The sequence below is a fragment of the Schistocerca cancellata genome, chromosome 6, assembly GCF_023864275.1.
Source record: "Schistocerca cancellata isolate TAMUIC-IGC-003103 chromosome 6, iqSchCanc2.1, whole genome shotgun sequence".
NCBI classification, from domain to species: domain Eukaryota; kingdom Metazoa; phylum Arthropoda; class Insecta; order Orthoptera; family Acrididae; genus Schistocerca; species Schistocerca cancellata.
In genome coordinates this window covers 73,670,591-73,692,121 of record NC_064631.1, presented here as the reverse complement: position 1 = coordinate 73,692,121, position 21,531 = coordinate 73,670,591, and the positions used below count along the sequence as shown (strand labels likewise).

The 21,531-nt window shown below is 44.4% G+C and overlaps 1 protein-coding gene across 1 annotated transcript in view; it reads left to right on the top strand.

Annotated features, from left to right (window-relative positions):
* The window catches only part of LOC126190673 (uncharacterized), a 282,457-nt gene extending 261,449 nt beyond the window's left edge, over positions 1–21,008 (top strand). The window contains exon 3 of the mRNA XM_049931124.1: positions 19,127–21,008. Coding sequence (XP_049787081.1) covers positions 19,127–19,408 — 282 coding nt within the window. The 3' untranslated portion in view covers positions 19,409–21,008. The remainder of the gene's footprint in view (positions 1–19,126) is intronic.
* The last annotated feature ends 523 nt before the right edge of the window (positions 21,009–21,531 follow it).

The following is a 21,531-nucleotide window of genomic DNA, read 5'->3' as shown; positions in this document are numbered from 1 at the left end:
CGTTATCTCGAAAATATTCGTAATTAATTCTGTTTCTTGAATCTCTGTTTTGTTGAAGTATAATAATGAGTAAAAGTAAAGTTGCTGTTGCGACTTTCAATGATGGCAACATTATAAGGTGCAAGGTATTTAGAAATATGGGAATGAAGATAGGTTCTAACATGGTACGAGCGATGCTTGCTTTAGACAAGGAACGCCTTCGGGCTGCAGACAGGGCTGTAATGAGTCTAGAAATACAAGCAAGAGTAAACAGGAGGAGGAACAAGAGGAAGCTGGAGGAGGAGTTTGCAGAGGATGAAGATAATTCATCCTAAGGACTTGGAATGCACTAAAAAGTTAATCCAATCTTTGTCGCTCGATTCCCAAAACTCTTATTTTCTCATACTAATTACATGTTTTCTAAGGATCTTCCAAACATATTTGTTTCAAACTTTCAGTAAATGTTACACAGTACCTTCTGCATAATTTAACACAGCCTTTTTCCAAAAAAAACTGTATATTTTTGAATATATAAATAAAAAATTGCAAAAAAATGTTGTGAATTTTCATTACAATTGAAAAAAAATCATCTTTAATAACTGAACTAAAATTTTGTAAAATCCCTGTGTTAAGTTGTAGCCCATATTCCAATAAATAATCTGTAAGAAGTTCAACTTCCTACCTCAAATACTTTGTGAGGAAAGATGTAATTTATAAGCGTTATTTTAACATTGCAAGTATAGGGCGTTCCGGAGCCCCTTAAGTCATTGCTCCTTGGATGTGTAGACTGAAGAGTAGGGCGAAAGACTGCAGCCCTGTCTTCCACCTCTTTTAACCGAGAATCCTTTCTTGGTCTTGAGATGTTATTGTTCAAAATCAAATGTTCAAATGTGTGTGAAATCTTTTGGGACTTAACTGCTAAGGTCATCACTCCCTAAGCTTACACACTACTTAACCTAAATTATCCTAAGGACAAACACACACACACACACACCCATGCCCGAGGGAGGACTCGAACCTCCGCCGAGAGCAGCCGCATGTTATTGTTCCCTCTTGACATATTACTCGTCCTTCACTATAGGTTACAACTGTTTTCCAGAGTATTTCTAACATTTTGAATCATTTTACACTGACTAACGCTCTTTATCGGTCGATAAATACTATGAATGTCTCTTGATTTTAGTTAGCAGTACGAGACGTTAAATACTTCAATTAACAAAACATGCAGCTGTTAGTGTGACTTAGTTTCAGGAGTTCGATGATTTGGCTAGAGTTGACACTCATGTTCGGCTCACTGGAGACATGCTGTGGCAGCGGAACATGAATCATCTCCTTGTCGTAGCACTCCATTATTATCGACCACACTATGTTCTTTTAATCCACATTTGTTACGCATTTTGTTTGGTGTGGTGAAATACACCATGTGATCAAAAGTATCCGAACACCACCAAAAACATACGTTTTTCATATTGGGCTCATTGTGCTGCCACCTTCTGCCAGGTACTCCATATCAGCGGTCTCAGTAGTCATTAGACATCGTGAGAGAGCAGAATGGGGCGCTCCGCGGAACTCTCGGACTTAGAGCGTGGTCAGGTGATTGGGTGTCACTTTTGTCATACGTCTGTACACGAGATTTCCACACTCCTAAACATCCCTAGGTCCACTGTTTCCGAAGTGATAGTGAAGTGGAAACGAGGAGGGATACGTACAGCACAAAAGCGTACACGACGATCTCGTCTATTGACTGCCAGAAACTGCCGACAGTTTAAGAGGATCGTAGTGTGTAATAGGCAGACACCTATCTAGACCATCACGCAGGAATTCCAAACTGCATCAGGATACACTGCAAGTACTGATATTTAGGAAGGAGGTGAGAAAACTTGGATTTGATGGTCGAGCGGTTGCTCATAAGCCACACATCACGCCCGTAAATGCCAAACGACACCTCGCTTGGTGTAAGGAGCGTAAACATTGGACGATTGAACAGTGCAAAAACGTTGCGTAGAGTGACGAATCACGGTACACAATGTGGCGATCCGATGGCAGGGTGTGAGAATGGCGAATGCCCCGTGAACGTCATCTGCCAGCGTGTGTAGTGCCAACAGTAAAATTCGGAGGCGGTGGATTGGCTTGCACCCCTTGTTGTTTTCCGTGGCACTGTCACAGCACAGGCCTACATTAATGTTTTAAGCACCTTCTTGCTTCCCACTATTGAAGAGCAATTCAGGGATGGCGATTGCATCTTTCAACACGATCGAGCACCTGTTCATAATGCACGGCCTGTGACGTAGTGGTTGCACGACAATAACATCTGACCTGGGTACTATAGAAAACCTTTGGGATGTTTTGGAACGCCGACTTCGTGTCAGGCCTCACTGACCGACATCAATATCTCTCCTCGGTGCAGCACTCCGTGAAGAATGGGCTGCCATTCCCCAAGAAACCTTCCAGCACCTGGTTGAACGTATGTCTGCGAGAGTGGAAGCTGTCATCAAGGCTAAGATTGGACCAACATCATATTGAATTCCAGCATTAGCGATGGCGGGCGCCACGAACTTGTAAGTCATTTTCAGCCAGGTGTCCGGATACTTTTGATCACATAGTGTACCTCTCAGCAGTCGTTGCTTTCCCAGATTTTAAAGAGGAAACACTAACTTTGGAAGCAAGATATTATCGAGCAAAATAGCGTTCCATAAATAAGTGAGAAAAAATTGAAGAAAACATGAAAAAATTCACATAAAACATGAACATGTTTCTGAGGTTCTTATGGCTTTAAAAACAGTATTGTTGTACAATTTCACGTGATAGTGCGTATAAGAATAGTTTTTGCCTTGGTGTTTTTGCAGAGCGGTCCTGCTTTGCAAGACACTACCTGTCCACGTCTTCGTAAATATCCTCTCGAAACGGAAAGGAAAACACTATTTGGCTTGTCCCGTGACGATACTCCCATGATCACGCCACCATCTGCTACTTTTCTCCCCAGTAGGCGTCTTTCAAATGTCCGGGTAAGTGGAAGTCTGATGGTGCATAGTAAAAGGCGGAAGATAGTTGTCAGCCTTCATATTACGATTGCGTTTTCAGTAGGTGTGAGCTGGTTTGGTTTTGAATTATCATGGAGCAAGAGTACTTCCGGTGCGAGAAATCCTCGTCCTTCTGATCCTGAGACAATCTCCAACTGTCGTGCCACAACGTCACTCTGGATATGCACCAACATACGCCTCCATCCATTTTTCTTTAACTTTGAGATCAGGCGCACAGGACCACTCGATGACGAACGACCGCCATGTCATCCTCTGCCAAATGGCGCGATCAGGATGCTGTGTGGAGCGCCTTGGGATCAGCACATCGCTCTCCCGGCATTCATTGTTTACCCTCGTCTTGGATCGGTTACTTTCAATTCTAGTAGCTCCATAGTCAGACTCAACAACGGTGAATGCCCTCAGTTCCAGTCACACACCAAGGAAAAATTCTCGGAAGGACTGGGAATTGAGCCCCAGTCCTCCGCTTGGGACGGAATAGGCACTGTCGGCATACATCGAGATTTTGGCACGTTTTCCAGCGTTTTCCACGTAAATTTTTGCAGCGAACATTAACGTTACTATATCACTGAATGCCTCTTTCTGTGGAAGTTATCGAATGGCTTTAAAGGACAGCAGAGTGTCAGTTAAAAGCTTAAGTTATTTTTATATCTCGCTGAATAATAGTGTTAGTCATTGTCAACTTAAACAGTTCTCGCCATTATGAATTTCATTCTGTGGTAGATGTCGCAATTTTACTCTGTCACCTAAAACCGAATAAAGTCTTGCTTTCCTTCACTTAACCGTCTCTATTCTGAACTTAAGTCTGTCCTAGACTTAAGTCTTACTACCTCTGATCAAAAGAGAATAACTCCTATTGCTGTTCGAAACAGTGATACAATGAAGCTCCATGTCAGGCGACACCAGGATAAGCGTGGGATGCATAAACTAAATTTTGTTTAATCATTTGTTAAATACGTATATTTGAGTGTGCAGCTGGAAATTAAGGTACCCGTTGCAGGAGCGTAGTGAAGGTACATTGTAATATTAGTTGTATTTCTTGTAATCGAGATTTCTCTCTAGGGCTAAGTTTTGTTATGATATCCGAAAGTTTCAAGAAAAGTGCTCAGCCAGAAGTCCCGATTAAAAGTATCATCACCTAAGTTTAAGGAGAGACGTATGTGAACCTGCAATATTCTGAAAGAAACCTAACGAAGACCAAAATTTTCAAGGCAATGTAGCGAAGTTGGCACAGTTGCTAAGAAGTGTTATATGGATACACATATGCGTTTTCGTACTTATTAAAGGTATGCGTTTTTAATTATAAACAATTGAAATTTTGTTTATTTTTTGAAAAATCTTTCAGAACGAAATTAATGTATTTTTATGCAGAGTTTGATACACCATTTTTATAAATATCTTTTTCTAGATTTTGCAGCTCTCCTAAATCCTATGAAAAAAACAATATTAGGCTTTTTCCTTACATAAATGCCTTACTATTGTAGTAAATTCCTTTCATAGAATGTTTCACTATAGTACTGACTAATTTCATGCCGAATGGAAATAGTATAATGTTAACGGTTTGTGAGGAGAAAGTACATAAAGTTGCCAAAATGTAAGTTATCGGAAACCTGAATCAAAGATTTGACAGTGTTTGTATTAGGCCTTACTTCATCTATGAGAACTACCAATGGTACAAACCATATGCGTTCTACTCTTCATCTTCAAGCACTCTTTTTCTTAGCTTGTCCGCTTAGGTTAACCTGACTTTCAAATCGAGTAACAATAAAGCCAGCTGCATCAGTTCTTCTGTTGTCGATATCAAATCTTAACCTCTGTAGCATCCGTAGTCTGCCAAGATTAGCATAGTTAAGAACTGAACAAGCGTCATACGCTGCAGCTTCATCAGCATTCGTGGAAACAAGTCTTGCCTTGAAGCATGGTTTTCTTATCAGAGAGTTGTAACTTTCATTAGAATTGTGAGTTTTTCCCTGCAAACACTTTTGTAGAAGTTCTGGATATTCCCCACATTCTGACTGCATTTTTATCACACTTACGAGTCGAATAGGAACGTAATACTCACGAATAGAAATTTCCATACGATGTAGGAAATGAAGTGCCAATAAAAATTTATTCATAATTTTGGTCGCTTCCGCATACCTACATCTACATCTACATCTACATTTATACTCCGCAAGCCACCCAACGGTGTTTGGCGGAGGGCACTTTACGTGCCACTGTCATTACCTCCCTTTCCTGTTCCAGTCGCGTATGGTTCGCGGGAAGAACGACTGTCTGAAAGCCTCTGTGCGCGCTCTAATCTCTCTAATTTTACATTCGTGATCTCCTCGGGAGGTATAAGTAGGGGGAAGCAATATATTCGATACCTCATCCAGAAACGCACCCTCTCGAAACCTGGCGAGCAAGCTACACCGCGATGCAGAGCGCCTCTCTTGCAGAGTCTGCCACTTGAGTTTGTTAAACATCTCCGTAACGCTATCACGGTTACCAAACAACCCCGTGACGAAACGCGCCGCTCTTCTTTGGATCTTCTCTATCTCCTCCGTCAACCCGATCTGGTACGGATCCCACACTGATGAGCAATACTCAAGTATAGGTCGAACGAGTGTTTTGTAAGCCACCTCCTTTGTTGATGGACTACATTTTCTAAGGACTCTCCCAATGAATCTCAACCTGGTACCCGCCTTACCAACAATTAATTTTATATGATCATTCCACTTCAAATCGTTCCGCACGCATACTCCCAGATATTTTACAGAAGTAACTGCTACCAGTGTTTGTTCCGCTATCATATAATCATACAATAAAGGATCCTTCTTTCTATGTATTCGCAATACATTACATTTGTCTATGTTAAGGGTCAGTTGCCACTCCCTGCACCAAATGCCTATCCGCTGCAGATCTTCCTGCATTTCGCTACAATTTTCTAATGCTGCAACTTCTCTGTATACTACAGCATCATCCGCGAAAAGCCGCATGGAACTTCCGACACTATCTACTAGGTCATTTATATATATTGTGAAAAGCAATGGTCCCATAACACTCCCCTGTGGCACGCCAGAGGTTACTTTAACGTCTGTAGACGTCTCTCCGTTGATAACAACATGCTGTGTTCTGTTTGCTAAAAACTCTTCAATCCAGCCACACAGCTGGTCTGATATTCCGTAGGCTCTTACTTTGTTTATCAGGCGACAGTGCGGAACTGTATCGAACGCCTTCCGGAAGTCAAGAAAAATAGCATCTGCCTGGGAGCCTGTATCTAATATTTTCTGGGTCTCATGAACAAATAAAGCGAGTTGGGTCTCACACGATCGCTGTTTCCGGAATCCATGTTGATTCCTACATAGCAGATTCTGAGTTTCCAAAAACGACATGATACTCGAGCAAAACACATGTTCTAAAATTCTACAACAGATCGACGTCAGAGATATAGGCCTATAGTTTTGCGCATCTGCCCTTAAGGGAGGACGTGTTCAACCAGAGTTCTAACATACGAAGGGCGTTTGAAAAGTCCGTGCAAAAGTAAAAACTACTTAAGTGTTTGGGGTAAGCCTTTCTTATTTTTCGACATAGTCTCCTTTTAGGCTTACACACTTCATCCAACGCTGTTCTAATTTGTTGGTCCCTTCCGAATAATAGGAATTGTCCAAGTCTGCAAAACAGCTATTAGTTGCTGCAATCACCTCCTCGTTTGAATGAAATCTTTGTCCCGCCTGACATTTCTTCAAATTGGGGAACAAATAGTAGTCCGAGGGATCCAACTCGGGAGAATAGGGAGGATGTGAAACGTTTTGGAATCCTATTTCTATTAATTTTACGACCACAACTGCTGGGGTGTGTGCTGATGCATTGTCGTGATGGAAAAGGACATTTTTGCTGTCCAATCGCCGGCGTTTTTCGTGCAGCTCGGTTTTCAAACGGTCCAGTAACGATGAATAATATTCACCTGTAATAGTTTTACCCTTTTACAGAAAATCGATGAGGATTATCCTTTGCGAATCCCGGAAGACAGTCGCCACAACCTTCCCGGCCGAAGGAATGGCCTTGCCTTATTTGGTGCAGAGTCTCCCTTGGTAACCCATTGTTTAGTTGTTTGGTCTCAGGAGTATAGTAATGTATTCATGTTTCATCCACAGTGACGAAACGACGCTTAAAGTCCTGCGAATTCTCCCTGAAGAGCTGCAAACCATCCTTGCAACACTTCACACGATTCCGGTTTTGGGCAAGCGTGAGCAATAGCAGAACCCATCTTGTGGATAGCTTTCTCATGTCCAAATGTTTATGCAAATTATTATGTACCCGTGCAGTCGAGATGCTCACAGCACTAGCAATCTCACACACCTTAACTCTTCTGTCATCCATCACCATATCATGGATTTTATCAATGATTTCTGGAGTCGTAACCTCCACAGGGCGTCCAGAAAGTTCAGCAACACTTGTACCCATATGGCCACTCCGAAAATTTTGAAACCACTTATAAACTGTCCTAATGGAAGGTGCAGAGTCACCGTAATGTTTATCAAGCTTCTCTTTAGTTTCCTGAGGCGTTCTGCCTTTCATGAAGTAATGTTTAATCACCACACGAAATTATTTGCCGTCCATTTTTTGACAATCACCCGACTTCCTTGATTCACACGAATGCCAAACACAAAGAAATAGACCAATATGGCTGAAACTTGGTGCGCGTTCTTTCCAAAGATGCTACTAACGAAACGTGACCTCGATACGCGCCGGTGGTTCCGTCTCTCGGACTTTGCACGGGATTTTCAAACGCCCCTTGTATAAGTATCTGTCTGTAGTAAGCTGGCTAATTTGTGATTTCAGTTTTACCATTCAAGTAACATGTGAAAAGCATTCGTAACTGTGGGTGATGTCTGTCAGCGAAAATTAAAACTTGTTTGTTAAACACTGTCTTCGAAGAGCCTTCTTGATTTGTCATAACGCCTTCTTCTCCTATGATAAATACTGCATTGTTTCCGAAAAAACGCATTGCTGATTAGCTTAATTTGCTGTTGCTGATACGCCTCCCAGGACCTGACAATCCCTTGTCATGTTGAGTCGTACGTCTCCTTGTCCCATGGCTCAGCCATTGTACTCTACCACTAGCCCTGCAGGCCTGCAGCGCTCAGTAAGTTCAGTGAGTGACTAGCAACAACATCATTGGCTGTTAATGTCGCAGCACCCCGAAGAATACGAGTCTGCGTGCACAGTATTGTAGCAAGAATACATCACTAAACTTGTGGGTGATTTAGGAGTATGCAGCGTGCGAAACTTAATACACTGTGTTGCGAGCTCTGGCTTTGATCCAGCTGGTAATCGAGTCGAAGTGCGTTTGCTTGACAGACGTCGGTACACCAACCCGTGCTACTGGGTTGGTGCGTAAGTTCGAAGCGTTTTTTCATAAGTTTAATAAACACAACAGATACACACAACAGATACTTTAGTCATAAATAATGTATTATCCTTCACTATTTACCAACGCTGAGGTAACTTTTCGATTCCTTGATTGTAGAAATAATGTTTTTGAGGCAAAGAACTCGTCGATCCATGGCCGGGGCGCATTTTCATTCGAAAGTGAAGTTCCTTGAAGGTCATTCAATAGAGAGCGGAAGAGGTGAAAATCTGAGGGCACAAGATCAGGTGAATAAGGTAGGTGCAGAACGACTTTCCACCCCCAACTCCTGTGTAGTATTTCCTGTCAGTCTAGCAGAATATGGGCGGGCGTTGTCGTGGAGTAGCATCTCTTCGCACTGTCTTCCTTGTCATTGTTCTTGGATTACGTCTTCAAGACGTCTCTGTTGTTGACAATAAATATCCGTTGAAATTCAAGAGTTTGAGGAGTGTCTGTTACAATGCACGCTGAGTCCTGGAGACATTGAGCAAGAGTTAGAAACAGAGTGAAAAGTGAAAAAATAAGGACTTTATTGGTAGTTTACTTGACAAAGTAACAGCGTGTTATCAAGTACTACACTCCTGGAAATTGAAATAAGAACACCGTGAATTCATTGTCCCAGGAAGGGGAAACTTTATTGACACATTCCTGGGGTCAGATACATCACATGATCACACTGACAGAACCACAGGCACATAGACACAGGCAACAGAGCATGCACAATGTCGGCACTAGTACAGTGTATATCCACCTTTCGCAGCAATGCAGGCTGCCATTCTCCCATGGAGACGATCGTAGAGATGTTGGATGTAGTCCTGTGGAACGGCTTGCCATGCCATTTCCACCTGGCGCCTCAGTTGGACCAGCGTTCGTGCTGGACGTGCAGACCGCGTGAGACGACGCTTCATCCAGTCCCAAACATGCTCAATGGGGGACAGATCCGGAGATCTTGCTGGCCAGGGTAGTTGACTTACACCTTCTAGAGCACGTTGGGTGGCACGGGATACATGCGGACGTGCATTGTCCTGTTGGAACAGCAAGTTCCCTTGCCGGTCTAGGAATGGTAGAACGATGGGTTCGATGACGGTTTGGATGTACCGTGCACTATTCAGTGTCCCCTCGACGATCACCAGTGGTGTACGGCCAGTGTAGGAGATCGCTCCCCACACCATGATGCCGGGTGTTGGCCCTGTGTGCCTCGGTCGTATGCAGTCCTGATTGTGGCGCTCACCTGCACGGCGCCAAACACGCATACGACCATCATTGGCACCAAGGCAGAAGCGACTCTCATCGCTGAAGACGACACGTCTCCATTCGTCCCTCCATTCACGCCTGTCGCGACACCACTGGAGGCGGGCTGCACGATGTTGGGGCGTGAGCGGAAGACGGCCTAACGGTGTGCGGGACCGTAGCCCAGCTTCATGGAGACGGTTGCGAATGGTCCTCGCCGATACCCCAGGAGCAACAGTGTCCCTAATTTGCTGGGAAGTGGCGGTGCGGTCCCCTACGGCACTGCGTAGGATCCTACGGTCTTCTACATCTACATCTACATCTACATCTATACTCCGCGAGCCACCTTACGGTGTGTGGCGGAGGGTACTTATTGTACCACTATCTGATCCCCCCTTCCCTGTTCCATTCACGAATTGTGCGTGGGAAGAACGACTGCTTGTAAGTCTCCGTATTTGCTCTAATTTCTCGGATCTTTTCGTTGTGATCATTACGCGAGATATATGTGGGCGGTAGTAATATGTTGCCCATCTCTTCCCGGAATGTGCTCTCTCGTAATTTCGATAATAAACCTCTCCGTATTGCGTAACGCCTTTCTTGAAGTGTCCGCCACTGGAGCTTGTTCAGCATCTCCGTAACGCTCTCGCGCTGACTAAATGTCCCCATGACGAATCGCGCTGCTTTTCGCTGGATCATGTCTATCTCTTCTATTAATCCAACCTGGTAAGGGTCCCATACTGATGAGCAATACTCAAGAATCGGACGAACAAGCGTTTTGTAAGCTACTTCTTTCGTCGATGAGTCACATTTTCTTAGAATTCTTCCTATGAATCTCAACCTGGCGCCTGCTTTTCCCACTATTTGTTTTACGTGATCATTCCACTTCAGATCGCACCGGATAGTAACTCTTAAGTATTTTACGGTCGTTACCGCTTCCAATGATTTACCACCTATGGCATAATCGTACTGGAATGGATTTCTGCCCCTATGTATGCGCATTATATTACATTTATCTACGTTTAGGGAAAGCTGCCAGCTGTCGCACCATGCATTAATCCTCTGCAGGTCTTCCTGGAGTACGTACGAGCCTTCTTATGTTGCTACTTTCTTGTAGACAACCGTGTCATCTGCAAATAGCCTCACAGAGCTACCGATGTTGTCAACTAAGTCATTTATGTATATTGTAAACAATAAAGGTCCTATCACGCTTCCTTGCGGTACTCCCGAAATTACCTCTACATCTACGGTCTTGGCGTGCATCCGTGCGTCGCTGCGGTCCGGTCCCAGGTCGACGGGCACGTGCACCTTCCGCCGACCACTGGCGACAACATCGATGTACTGTGGAGACCTCACGCCCCACGTGTTGAGCAATTCGGCGGTACGTCCACCCGGCCTCCCGCATGCCCACTATACGCCCTCGCTCTAAGTCCGTCAACTGCACATACGGTTCACGTCCACGCTGTCGCGGCATGCTACCAGTGTTAAAGACTGCGATGGAGCTCCGTATGCCACGGCAAACTGGCTGACACTGACGGCGGCGGTGCACAAATGCTGCGCAGCTAGCGCCATTCGACGGCCAACACCGCGGTTCCTGGTGTGTCCGCTGTGCCGTGCGTGTGATCATTGGTTGTACAGCCCTCTCGCAGTGTCCGGAGCAAGTATGGTGGGTCTGACACACCGGTGTCAATGTGTTCTTTTTTCCATTTCCAGGAGTGTATTTGTCTTGAACTGAGTCAGCGTCCATCTGCTTCCCGTTTGCTGCAGTACTGGAACATCTACTTGTACCTGCATCTCACCCTGATACCTGGGAAAGGGAGACAAGGGGCTATCCATGGCGACGCCGTCAATCTGCTCAAAATATTCTTTGTTGAACATAAATTATATTGAGGAGAGAGCGTGGCGAAACGAAGCAGTGATTCCCACCTGAAGCTTATTGCCAATCAGTGCCAAGGAGTCTGCGAGGGGTACCTATGTAAAAAAAGACACACCACGTGAAAACTAACTAAGAGATCAGAAGAACTAAGGCGGAGAGCCCCCAGTCTGTTGATGAAATCGGCCGAGTTTCGTATGTGATGTGGAAATTTGCCCACAAATGGCCTCAGCAAGGATGCAAGATGTTTGGCTAATTCGTATGTGGGGGCCCTAATATTGCTCACTATTGGCCGGAAGGCTAGTCCGTCTTTATGTACCTCCGGAAGACATCTACACTCCTGAAGTCTTCCTCGATGTCTCCAGACACGATCAAGCGCTTAACACCTGTATGGCCTTGCAATTAAGCCAAAGGAACAGGAAGTGGAGAAAGAAGAGAGCACGCCTACTAAATCTTTAGTTTTTCTTCCCTTTGTTGGCAACATTTCCTTCAAAATTGCCAGAATCCTCCACGGTTTCGAACTGAAAGTGATTTTCCGTCCACCATCGAAGATTTCCGACCTGTTGGGATCAGTGAAAGACGATCTGGTATTGCGGAAGGCGGGAATGTATAAAATACCTTGTCAGTGTGGCATGTCATATATTCGACAAACATTGCGAACAGTAGAAGAACGTTGCACTGAACATCAACGCTGTACTCGCCTTTTGCAACCTAGCAAGTCTGCAATTGCTGAGTATTGCATTTCCACTGGACTCAATGGAGTACGACAAGACAACAATTTTGGCCACAGCAACATCCTTTTGGGACTCTGTCATAAAAGAATCAGTGGAAATTCGCATGACAGACAACCTTATGAACCGTGACAATGGCTACCAGCTAGATAATCCGTGGAACTCCGTCATCTCTAAGATTTGCTCCAGACGAAGACGTCAGAGAACTCCCATTGTTGTTGTTGTGGTCTTCAGTCCTGAGACTGGTTTGATGCAGCTCTCCATGCTACTCTATCCTGTGCAAGCTTCTTCATCTCCCAGTACCAACTGCAACCTACATCCTTCTGAATCTGCTTAGTGTATTCATCTCTTGGTCTCCCCCTATGATTTTTACCCTCCACGCTGCCCTCCAATACTAAATTGGTGATCCCTTGATGCCTCAGAACATGTCCTACCAACCGATCCCTTCTTCTGGTCAAGTTGTGCCACAAACTTCTCTTCTCCCCAATCCTATTCAATACTTCCTCATTAGTTATGTGATCTACCAATCTAATCTTCAGCATTCTTCTGTAACACCACATTTCAAAAGCTTCTATTCTCTTCTTGTCCAAACTATTTACCGTCCATGTTTCACTTCCATACATGGCTACACTCCATACAAATAGTTTCAGAAATGACTTCCTAACACTTAAATCTACATTCAATGTTAACAAATTTCTCTTCTTCAGAAACGCTTTCCTTGCCTTTGCCAGTCTACATTTTATATGAACTCCCATGGCAGCGGCAATTGTCAACGCCGAAGATAGGTGAGTTCTGCAGTTCCACCAGCTGGCGGGTGGTGTGGTTCGTCTATCAATATGATATTGACGCATGCGCGGAATACACGCTGCATGCTATGTATTGCGGAACGGAGGGCGTCTTCGTCAGTCTTCGATGGCTCACCTGAGGATGGCTGGCAGTTGTCCAGTCGAAATATCGTGGATGGAAGCTAAAGACGACCGGCTGCAAGCACGAAATCTTTTTCGATATATACAGATATTGTCTACAACAGGTACAGTTTTTCGTAAAATAAGTTTCGAAAACTACACAGTAATGAAGTACTCACCTGCCATAGTAACACGTCATAAACAAAGCTGTTACCTGGCGCCAAGTGATGGTAGTGACCATTTCCCCCGCCAGATAGCTGCACCATACTCTCCATTCAAATAGAACACAGTTATTACGATGGAAAATGCAGAATCTTTGGTAGCAGGACAGAAAACACTATACTGACATCAAGCCTCAGGAGGATACTTTGGACACAGCGACTGTAACTCAAGGAACAGATTAACATTTTACGATGTTAATACCACATCGAGACTGTTCTGAAACAAACGTATTACACAGTATTTTCATAGTATCTGCAATGTACTATTTAACCTAAATGAAAATTCACAGAAAAACGGACAAAAGTGAACCACCATAAAGTAATAAACTGTACATTTTATTCTACACTGCCTTTATTGTTTTGAATCGTACTCCAACAGTAATCGGTAAATGTGGAAGGCACTCATTCTCATTCATACCGTCTTTCAGTGTCAGGCAGCTTGTATGAAACGTTTTATCATATTCATCCGATGGATCACCGTTACAAATGATTTCATTATGCCAAGTTTGGTGTGGAGTGCTACAAGTAATATATCTTCGCCAGATACCAGGTTTTCACAACGAATTTTCCTCACTTACTGAAATCTCATAACTCTTTTTAGTCAATTTGGTGTACTCAGTAGAGATGGGCAAAACTGTTCTTTTCAGAGATTGGATCAGAACTGTTCACTCCCTGAAATGAATTAGCTCTTTTTCATGACTCACCACTCATTTACAATATAAAATAAATGGAAGGCACATTGCCCTTTAAACTTGGTTTATTCCAGTACTATACCTGTATTTTGATCTTATTTGATCCTATTTTGAAGTAACACAGATAATGAGTAAGAATTTTGTATTGTTTATTGAAATTTCCACGATATGACAAAGTTTTTGATTATTGGTTTATTTTGCACTATCGTGGTTTTTTGGGTGATCGGAAAATTTTGTAACTTGAGATTTACATTAACAATATATTTGGCTATAACGTATTAAAATTTCATTAACCTCATACAAATACATCGCAAGCCATATATTTTTAAAGTGAACGTTTCCTTTCGAAGACGCCTAAAATCGCAAAATCCGTACCAGAATAAGAAAAAAAAATATAAATTTGACTGTAAAACGAAAGTGCTGCATATAGCCTTACGCAGAATAAAACAAGGAAAATATTGGTGTATCACATTTTGCGATACGTTTATCGGTTCGCTCGTAATTAAAGCGTAAATTCGAGTGTCTATAATAAAAATCCTATAGTAAGAGGAGTCATCAGGAACCTAATTTTAATCAGTTTAAACAAATAAAAATAAAATAAAAACAATTGATGTATACATAACATAATAATGTAATATACATAGCGGCATTACTACGAAGAACAATATCCAGTGGGGACGAACTCCGATGCAGAGGCGCTGAGTCGAGCAGGTCGAGCCGCGAGCTGTATTACTGCATGAGCTGAGACCGCAGAGACCACAGTGACACCTGAGTCGCTTTGCTCGACGCTCTGGCTAGAGTCGAGACGGTGGGGCGAGCGTTGAGCGGGCGAGTTCCGAGGGAGGGGGTAGCGGTGAACTTACCCGCTCCGAGACAAATAGTTCGTTCCCTTGCGAGCGGGTTTTTGCAAGTAGTTCCTATGTTATCCGCTAGGTGGCTCTCTGTCCTGTTGCTCGCATCAACTGCCCAGAGGGCAGGACGTGCGACAGAGTGCGATGCGAAGTCACGCTGCGCCAGACACTGCGCGGCAGACGACGCACAGAGACGCCACGGCATATGTGAAACACAAAATCCAATGGGGCACTGCACAATGCAGGCAGCCAAGGTAGAAGCAGGGCAGAGGCCGGCGCTGGCTGTGTTGTGTGGCGTGCACTGTGCTGTGACCAGCAGAGGCGCTGCTGATATGCTCCGTCTCTCTCTCTCTCTCTCTCTCTCTCTCTCTCTCTCTCTCTGCCGTGGGAAACGTTTGGAGCTACCGTTCTTTTTTTCTGAATCACTGATTGTTCACTCCTTTGAAAGATTGAACTCTATGAATTAGTTCAAGAGCGGATCCCCCATCTCTAGTACTCAGCAGGTTCTTCGGGCATTTCATTTCCATTGTGCGACAGAACACCCTTGAAACTTGTTTTCGACGCAACTAAAAGAAGCCTATACTCTGGTCAGTAGTGTTAAAAATAACACTAACTATATCTTGCTCCTAAATTTGAAATTACCGTGGCAAATATTTTGAACATCATACAAATTCGTACCAGGAATGGCACTGTTGTAAAACAGCAAATATTGGTAAGCGACTCGTTTATCAAGTCCTTGGCGGTGGTTCAGTAATCTTCGGAAGTCGAACCCGCATTGTTAAATTTTTGGTTTACTTTATAGAGAACAGAAGCAAACGTTTTTGAAGTACCCAATACTCTCTCTCTCTCTCTTTCTCTTTCTCTCTCTCTCTCTCTCTCTCTGTGTGTGTTCGACCTCCTCCACTTTTTCCCGAGAGCCTCCATGGCGTTTCTTGCAGTAACAGACGGCTCAAAAATGTTCAGACGATTTTCTACAGTACCAGCTGCCATCCTTTTCTGAAACGTGCAGTTCTTAGCCAGGTATTTACCGACGATATCAGTGAATTGTAACATAGTTGTTTACATGTTTTTTTAGTACCTCTTAGAGCATTCATTCAGTGCTGAGATTAGACTGTTAAAAACCCGGCCGCTATGACCGAGCTGTTCTAGGCACTACAGTCCGGAACCGCGCTGCTGCTACGGTCGCAGGTTCGATCCTGCCTCGGGCATGGATGTGTGTGATGTCCTTAGGTTAGTTAGGTTTAATTAGTTCTAAGTCTAGGGACTGATGACCTCAGATGTCCCATAGTGCTCAGAGCCATTTTAACCTTTTGGAACTGTTAAAAAACGTGTTCCCCCGTGTAGATTTAAAATATTTCTTTACACTGAGAGTACATCCCAGTTGTAGAGTAATGCATTTGTAATAAAATTTTTAAACCCTTCAACAGCTGAGAGGGCATTTAGGCCATAGGTATCCTTAGGTTCAAACTCTGTACCACTATGGATGCCGATAGCGCGATGTACCACACACTCCTCGAAGAGAACATAAGCAGAAATGTCGTGTACAAGTCTACCGCACCAGTCGCGATTCCGATTTATATATGTATGAGTACATGGGAGAATACTATGAAGGGTAAATTTGTCGTAATAGCCAACGCTAGCAGCTATGCCATCCCCTCTATCATGCTGAAACATGGACGGGATGTGCGACACTAGCTACAATAAAAAATACCTGCTCAACGTTGTGTACTTTATTCTTGTTGCTCTTAAGTTGAAACGTCCCCTTTTTAACATTTATACAAGACTGTGCTTAAACTGACACACAATATTTTTTTTAGCGCAACGCAATCTGACTTTCAGAAATCCCTACAAAGGAATGGCCCTGACTAACATTAACCTGTACCTTTCACAAATCACTTACCTCACCAAAAACTTCGTTACTCGAACTACTGCAATACAGCGAGCGCCACTACTGCCAGCTAAATAAAAGATTCAAACTACGGAAGTCACTAACTACTGATAGGGATAGTTGGCAAATGAAAGATTTTAATAGAGAACAAACAATGTATTTACCTTAATAGTCATAATATATATAGCAGTTCATAATATCCAGTATAACAAATTTCAAAACTCCGCCATCTCTCTCCCCACATCCACCACTGCTGGCGGCTCACCTCCAACTGCGCAACGCTACGCGCTTTTCACATCCAGCTGCCGCTGCCCAACACTACAATGGCAGACAACAATGCAAACTAGCCACAGACTGCACACAGCACAGCCAGTGATTTTCATATAGGGCGCTACGTAACGTTGCCAATAAGAAAACATAAACAGCCTACTTACATAAAGAAAACATAAACAGCCAACTTACAAAGTTCACCCCGTTTTTCAGCTTACTGAATTTTTGCTTTATTCATCCCAAATCTATGGCATTCTGTGTAAAAAAAAAGAAAAAAGACCCATGTCCCATCGTACTATTCATTCACAACGTCCTGAACTCCCTAGTTGTAGATCGGCAGAAGTCAACAGAAATCAGTCGCTTTCAGCCTGCTAATGTCCAGTGTCACATTGTTGCGAACATTGGAAATCCAGTAGTACATTACTCATCTGTATCATAGCCATTATGAAGTGATTGTTGTGCCGTTCTGTGAAAAACCAGTAAATATATGTGCAGTGCTACATTACTGGCTATTAAAATTGCTACACCAAGAAGAAATGCAGATGATAAGCGGGTATTCATTGGACAACTATATTATACTAGAACTGACATGTGATTACATTTTAATGCAATTTGGGTGCATAGATCGTGAGAAATCTGTACTCAGAAGAACCACCTCTGGCCGTAATAACGGCCTTGATACGCCTGGGCATTGAGTCAAACAGAGCTTGGATGGCGTGTACAGGTAAAGCTGCCCATGCAGCATCAACACGATACCACAGTTCATCAAGAGTAATGTGACTGGCGTATTGTGACGAGCCAGTTGCTCGGCCACCATTGACCAGACGTTTTCAATTGGTGAGAGATCTGGAGAATGTGCTGACCTTCCGTATCCAGAAAGCCCCGTACAGGACCTGCAACATGCGGTCATGCATTATTCTGCTGAAATGTAGGGTTTCGTAGGCACCGAATGAAAGACAGAGCCACGGATCGTAACACATCTGAAATGTAACGTCCACTGTTCAAAGTGCCGTCCACGCGAACAAGAGGTGACCAAGGCACGTAACCAGTGGCACCCCATACCATCACGCCGGGTGATACGCAATGACGAATACACGCTTCCAATCTGCGTTCACTGCGATGTCGCCAGACACGTATGCGACCATCATGATGCTGTAAAAAGAACTTGGATTCATCCGAAAAAATGACGTTTTGCCATTCGTGCACCCAGGTTCGTCGTTGAGTACACCATCGCAGGCGCTCCTGTCTGTGATGCAGCATCAAGGGTAACCGCAGCTGATAGTCCACGCTGCTGCAAACGCCGTCGAACTGTTCGTGCAGATGGTTGTTGTCATTCAACGTCCCCATCTGTTGACTAAGGGTTCGAGGCGTGGCTGCACGATCCGTTGCAGCCACGCGGATAAGATGCCTGTCATCTCGACTGCTAGTGATACGAGGCCGTTGGGATCCAGCACGGCGTTCCGTATTACCCTCCTAAACCCACCGATTCCATATTCTGCTAACAGTCATTGGATCTCGACCAACGCGAGCAGCAATGTCGCGATACGATAAACCGCAATCGCGATAGGCTACAATCCGACCTTTATCAAAGTCGGAAACGTGATGGTACGCATTTCTCCTCCTTACAGGAGGCATCACAACAACGTTTCACCAGGCAACGCCGGTCAACTACTGTTTGTATATGAGAAATCGGTTGTAAACTTTCCTCATGTCAGCACGTTGTAGGTGTCGCCCCTGGCGGCAACCTTTTGTGAATGCTCTGAAAAGCTAATCATTTGCATATCACAGCATCTTCTTCCTGTCGGTTATATTTCGCGTCTGTAGCACGTCATCTTCGTGGTGTAGCAATTTTAATGGCGAGTAGTGTAGTACTGCATGACGAAAGCGCTGCTCCTTGCCCATACACCGCCCTTCCGTCCTCGACAGCCCATTTACTGGGAGCCAATGGCCGGAGTTTGCGTCCTCCATTACCTGAACTTCCTGAGAATCGGTTCAGGACGTTGTGAACAAACTACACATCGGCTGCGAGCCTGACTGGAGTGTGGTATCGTGTCCGCAGGAGGATGCTGGTGTCGGAGGCTGCGCCCGTGTGGTGGGCGCTGGTGCTGTACGCGGCGCTGCTGCTGATGCTGAGCCCGTGCGTGCTGCTCGTGCTGGTGTGCCTGCCCCACCTGCCGCTGCTGCTGCTGCGGCGCGTGCTCTTCATCCCCATGGAGGCCGTCTGAGGTGGCGACAGTCCAGTGACCAGCCAGCGAGCCAGTCAACTCCTACCTGCTGCTGCTGCCCCGCCGGTGTGTGCTGTTGGTGTTACAGCAGTAGCACATCCTCTTCATCCCTGTGATGAGGACCACCTGTCCAGCCAACCAGTCACTGCAGCAAACCATCTCCCTGGTGCTTCAGATGGTGGGTTCATGTGTACAGCTGGTGCTATTCTGCCAGCACCATCTGTTACTGCTACAGTGCCTCACCTTCATCCCAATAGCGCCAGTCTGAGATGATGAGAAATCATTCCAACCATCCAGCCAATCTAGTCCTACCTGTTGCTGTTGTTCCTTGTGTTTATATGCCAGCCACACTCATTTATGCTGAAATACGTACTGTTCATTCCCATAGTGGCTGCCTCGTATGATGAGAACCACCTGCAGAAATAACCAACCACTCAACACTTACCTGCTGCTTCTGATCTTGATCCCTAGTGTGCAGTTGGTGTTCGTCTGTGAGCCCCACCTGCTGCTCTAGAAGTGCACCCTCTTCATCCCAGTGGAGCACGTCTGAGATGACGGGACAGCTGTGGGACCGACCAACCAGCCAGTCAACTCCTACCTGCTGCTGTTGATAGTAGTGCTCAAGTACCAGCCCCAGTCGTCACTGTTCCAGTTCATCCACTTCATTGTCATTGTGGCTGTCAAAGAACGACGTTCCCAGCCGTCTGAACACTTAGCACTAATCTGTGCTTCTGATGATGAGCCTATGTGTGGAGCTGCTGCTTGTCTGCCAGACCCACCTGTCACTGCTGGAGTGCATCCTCTTCATCCCCACGGAGTCACTCTGAGATGATGGGAGAGTGATGGGACAAACCGACCAGATGACCAGCTCCTATCTGCCGCTGCTCATAGTGGTGCTCATGTGCCAGCCACACATGTTGCTACTGCAGGTCATTCTCTGCAGACCCAAGGCAGCAGCCTAAGATGATAAGAAGCACTTGCTGAAGCAGCCAACCACTCAAGGCCTACCAGTTCTTTGTGATGCTGAATCCATCCGTGCTGCTGGAGATAATTCGCCCACCTCACTTGTCGTTGCTGAAGTACATCCAATTCATCTCCATGGAGCCTGTCTGAGATCCACAGGCCCAGCCAGCCAACAACAAAATGCCTAACCGCTGCTGTTGCTGCCACTGATTCTCCTGTGACAGCTTCACGTGTTGCCACTGCAATACATCCTCTTCATACCCACGGCAATTAAGATGATGAGAACTGTGTGCCCAGCCAACCAACCACTCAGACCCCGTGTATGTGCTGAGGACTAGCATGTAGCTACCTCTCATGTAGCTGCTCGAATTTTTGCTGTTACAGTGCATCCTCCTTGTCAACTTGCAGCCAACCTCATCACCAACCTGCCGTGTGTGTGATGTCGCGAAGTGATTCTTCCAGGGACTATGCCACTCTCCACTGCTGTAGCATGTCAGTTCTGTGTGACTGAGTGGACCGCCATATAGTGTAGCTCTCAGTGCAGAACTCTGTGTTGTTATGGGCAGTGAGTAAGCCAAACTAGCCCTGGGAGTTGTACCAGGTTCCCATTAATAACCATTGTCGTTATAATATTATCAATACACTGTTAGTATAAGCAGTCTGCTCAGAAAGTACATATTGTAGACTTGCTATAATTGTGTTCATAAATGAGTAATAACTTTTGTATATTTAATTAAATTGTATGTTTTTCAATTTTAATATTTCAATCATTATATTACTATTATTTATTTTGTGACCATCACCACCATAATGAAGTTCTCTTTAGCACCATAACCACCTCTACCATCTCGTTATTTCTTCCAATCACTTCAGATCGATGACAGGGTGTAGTGGCTTGTTGGCTTCATATTGAGCATCAATAATTTAGTGTCCTAATTTTGATACCGTCACACTGGAGAATGTAATACAGCTGTCTTCTGGAATCTTCTATAATAACGAGAACTACTCGCGAACGACTTGTAGCAATAGTAGCTAAGGTAAGTAGCTAAGGTAAGCAAAAGAACTGAGTAAGTATTGGAATAGGTGTATTTATATGGATGAAACAGAATACTTTGGTACATCCATATTTATTCCAAAAATAACAATACAATAATGCAATGGAACAAGTGCAGTGTACGTGGTATTTTAATACCACCGGAATACGTAAAACTTTTGTTGAAATGAAAGTTCAGATAAAACACAGCCTGAATAAGTGAAACAAAAACCGTCGTAATGA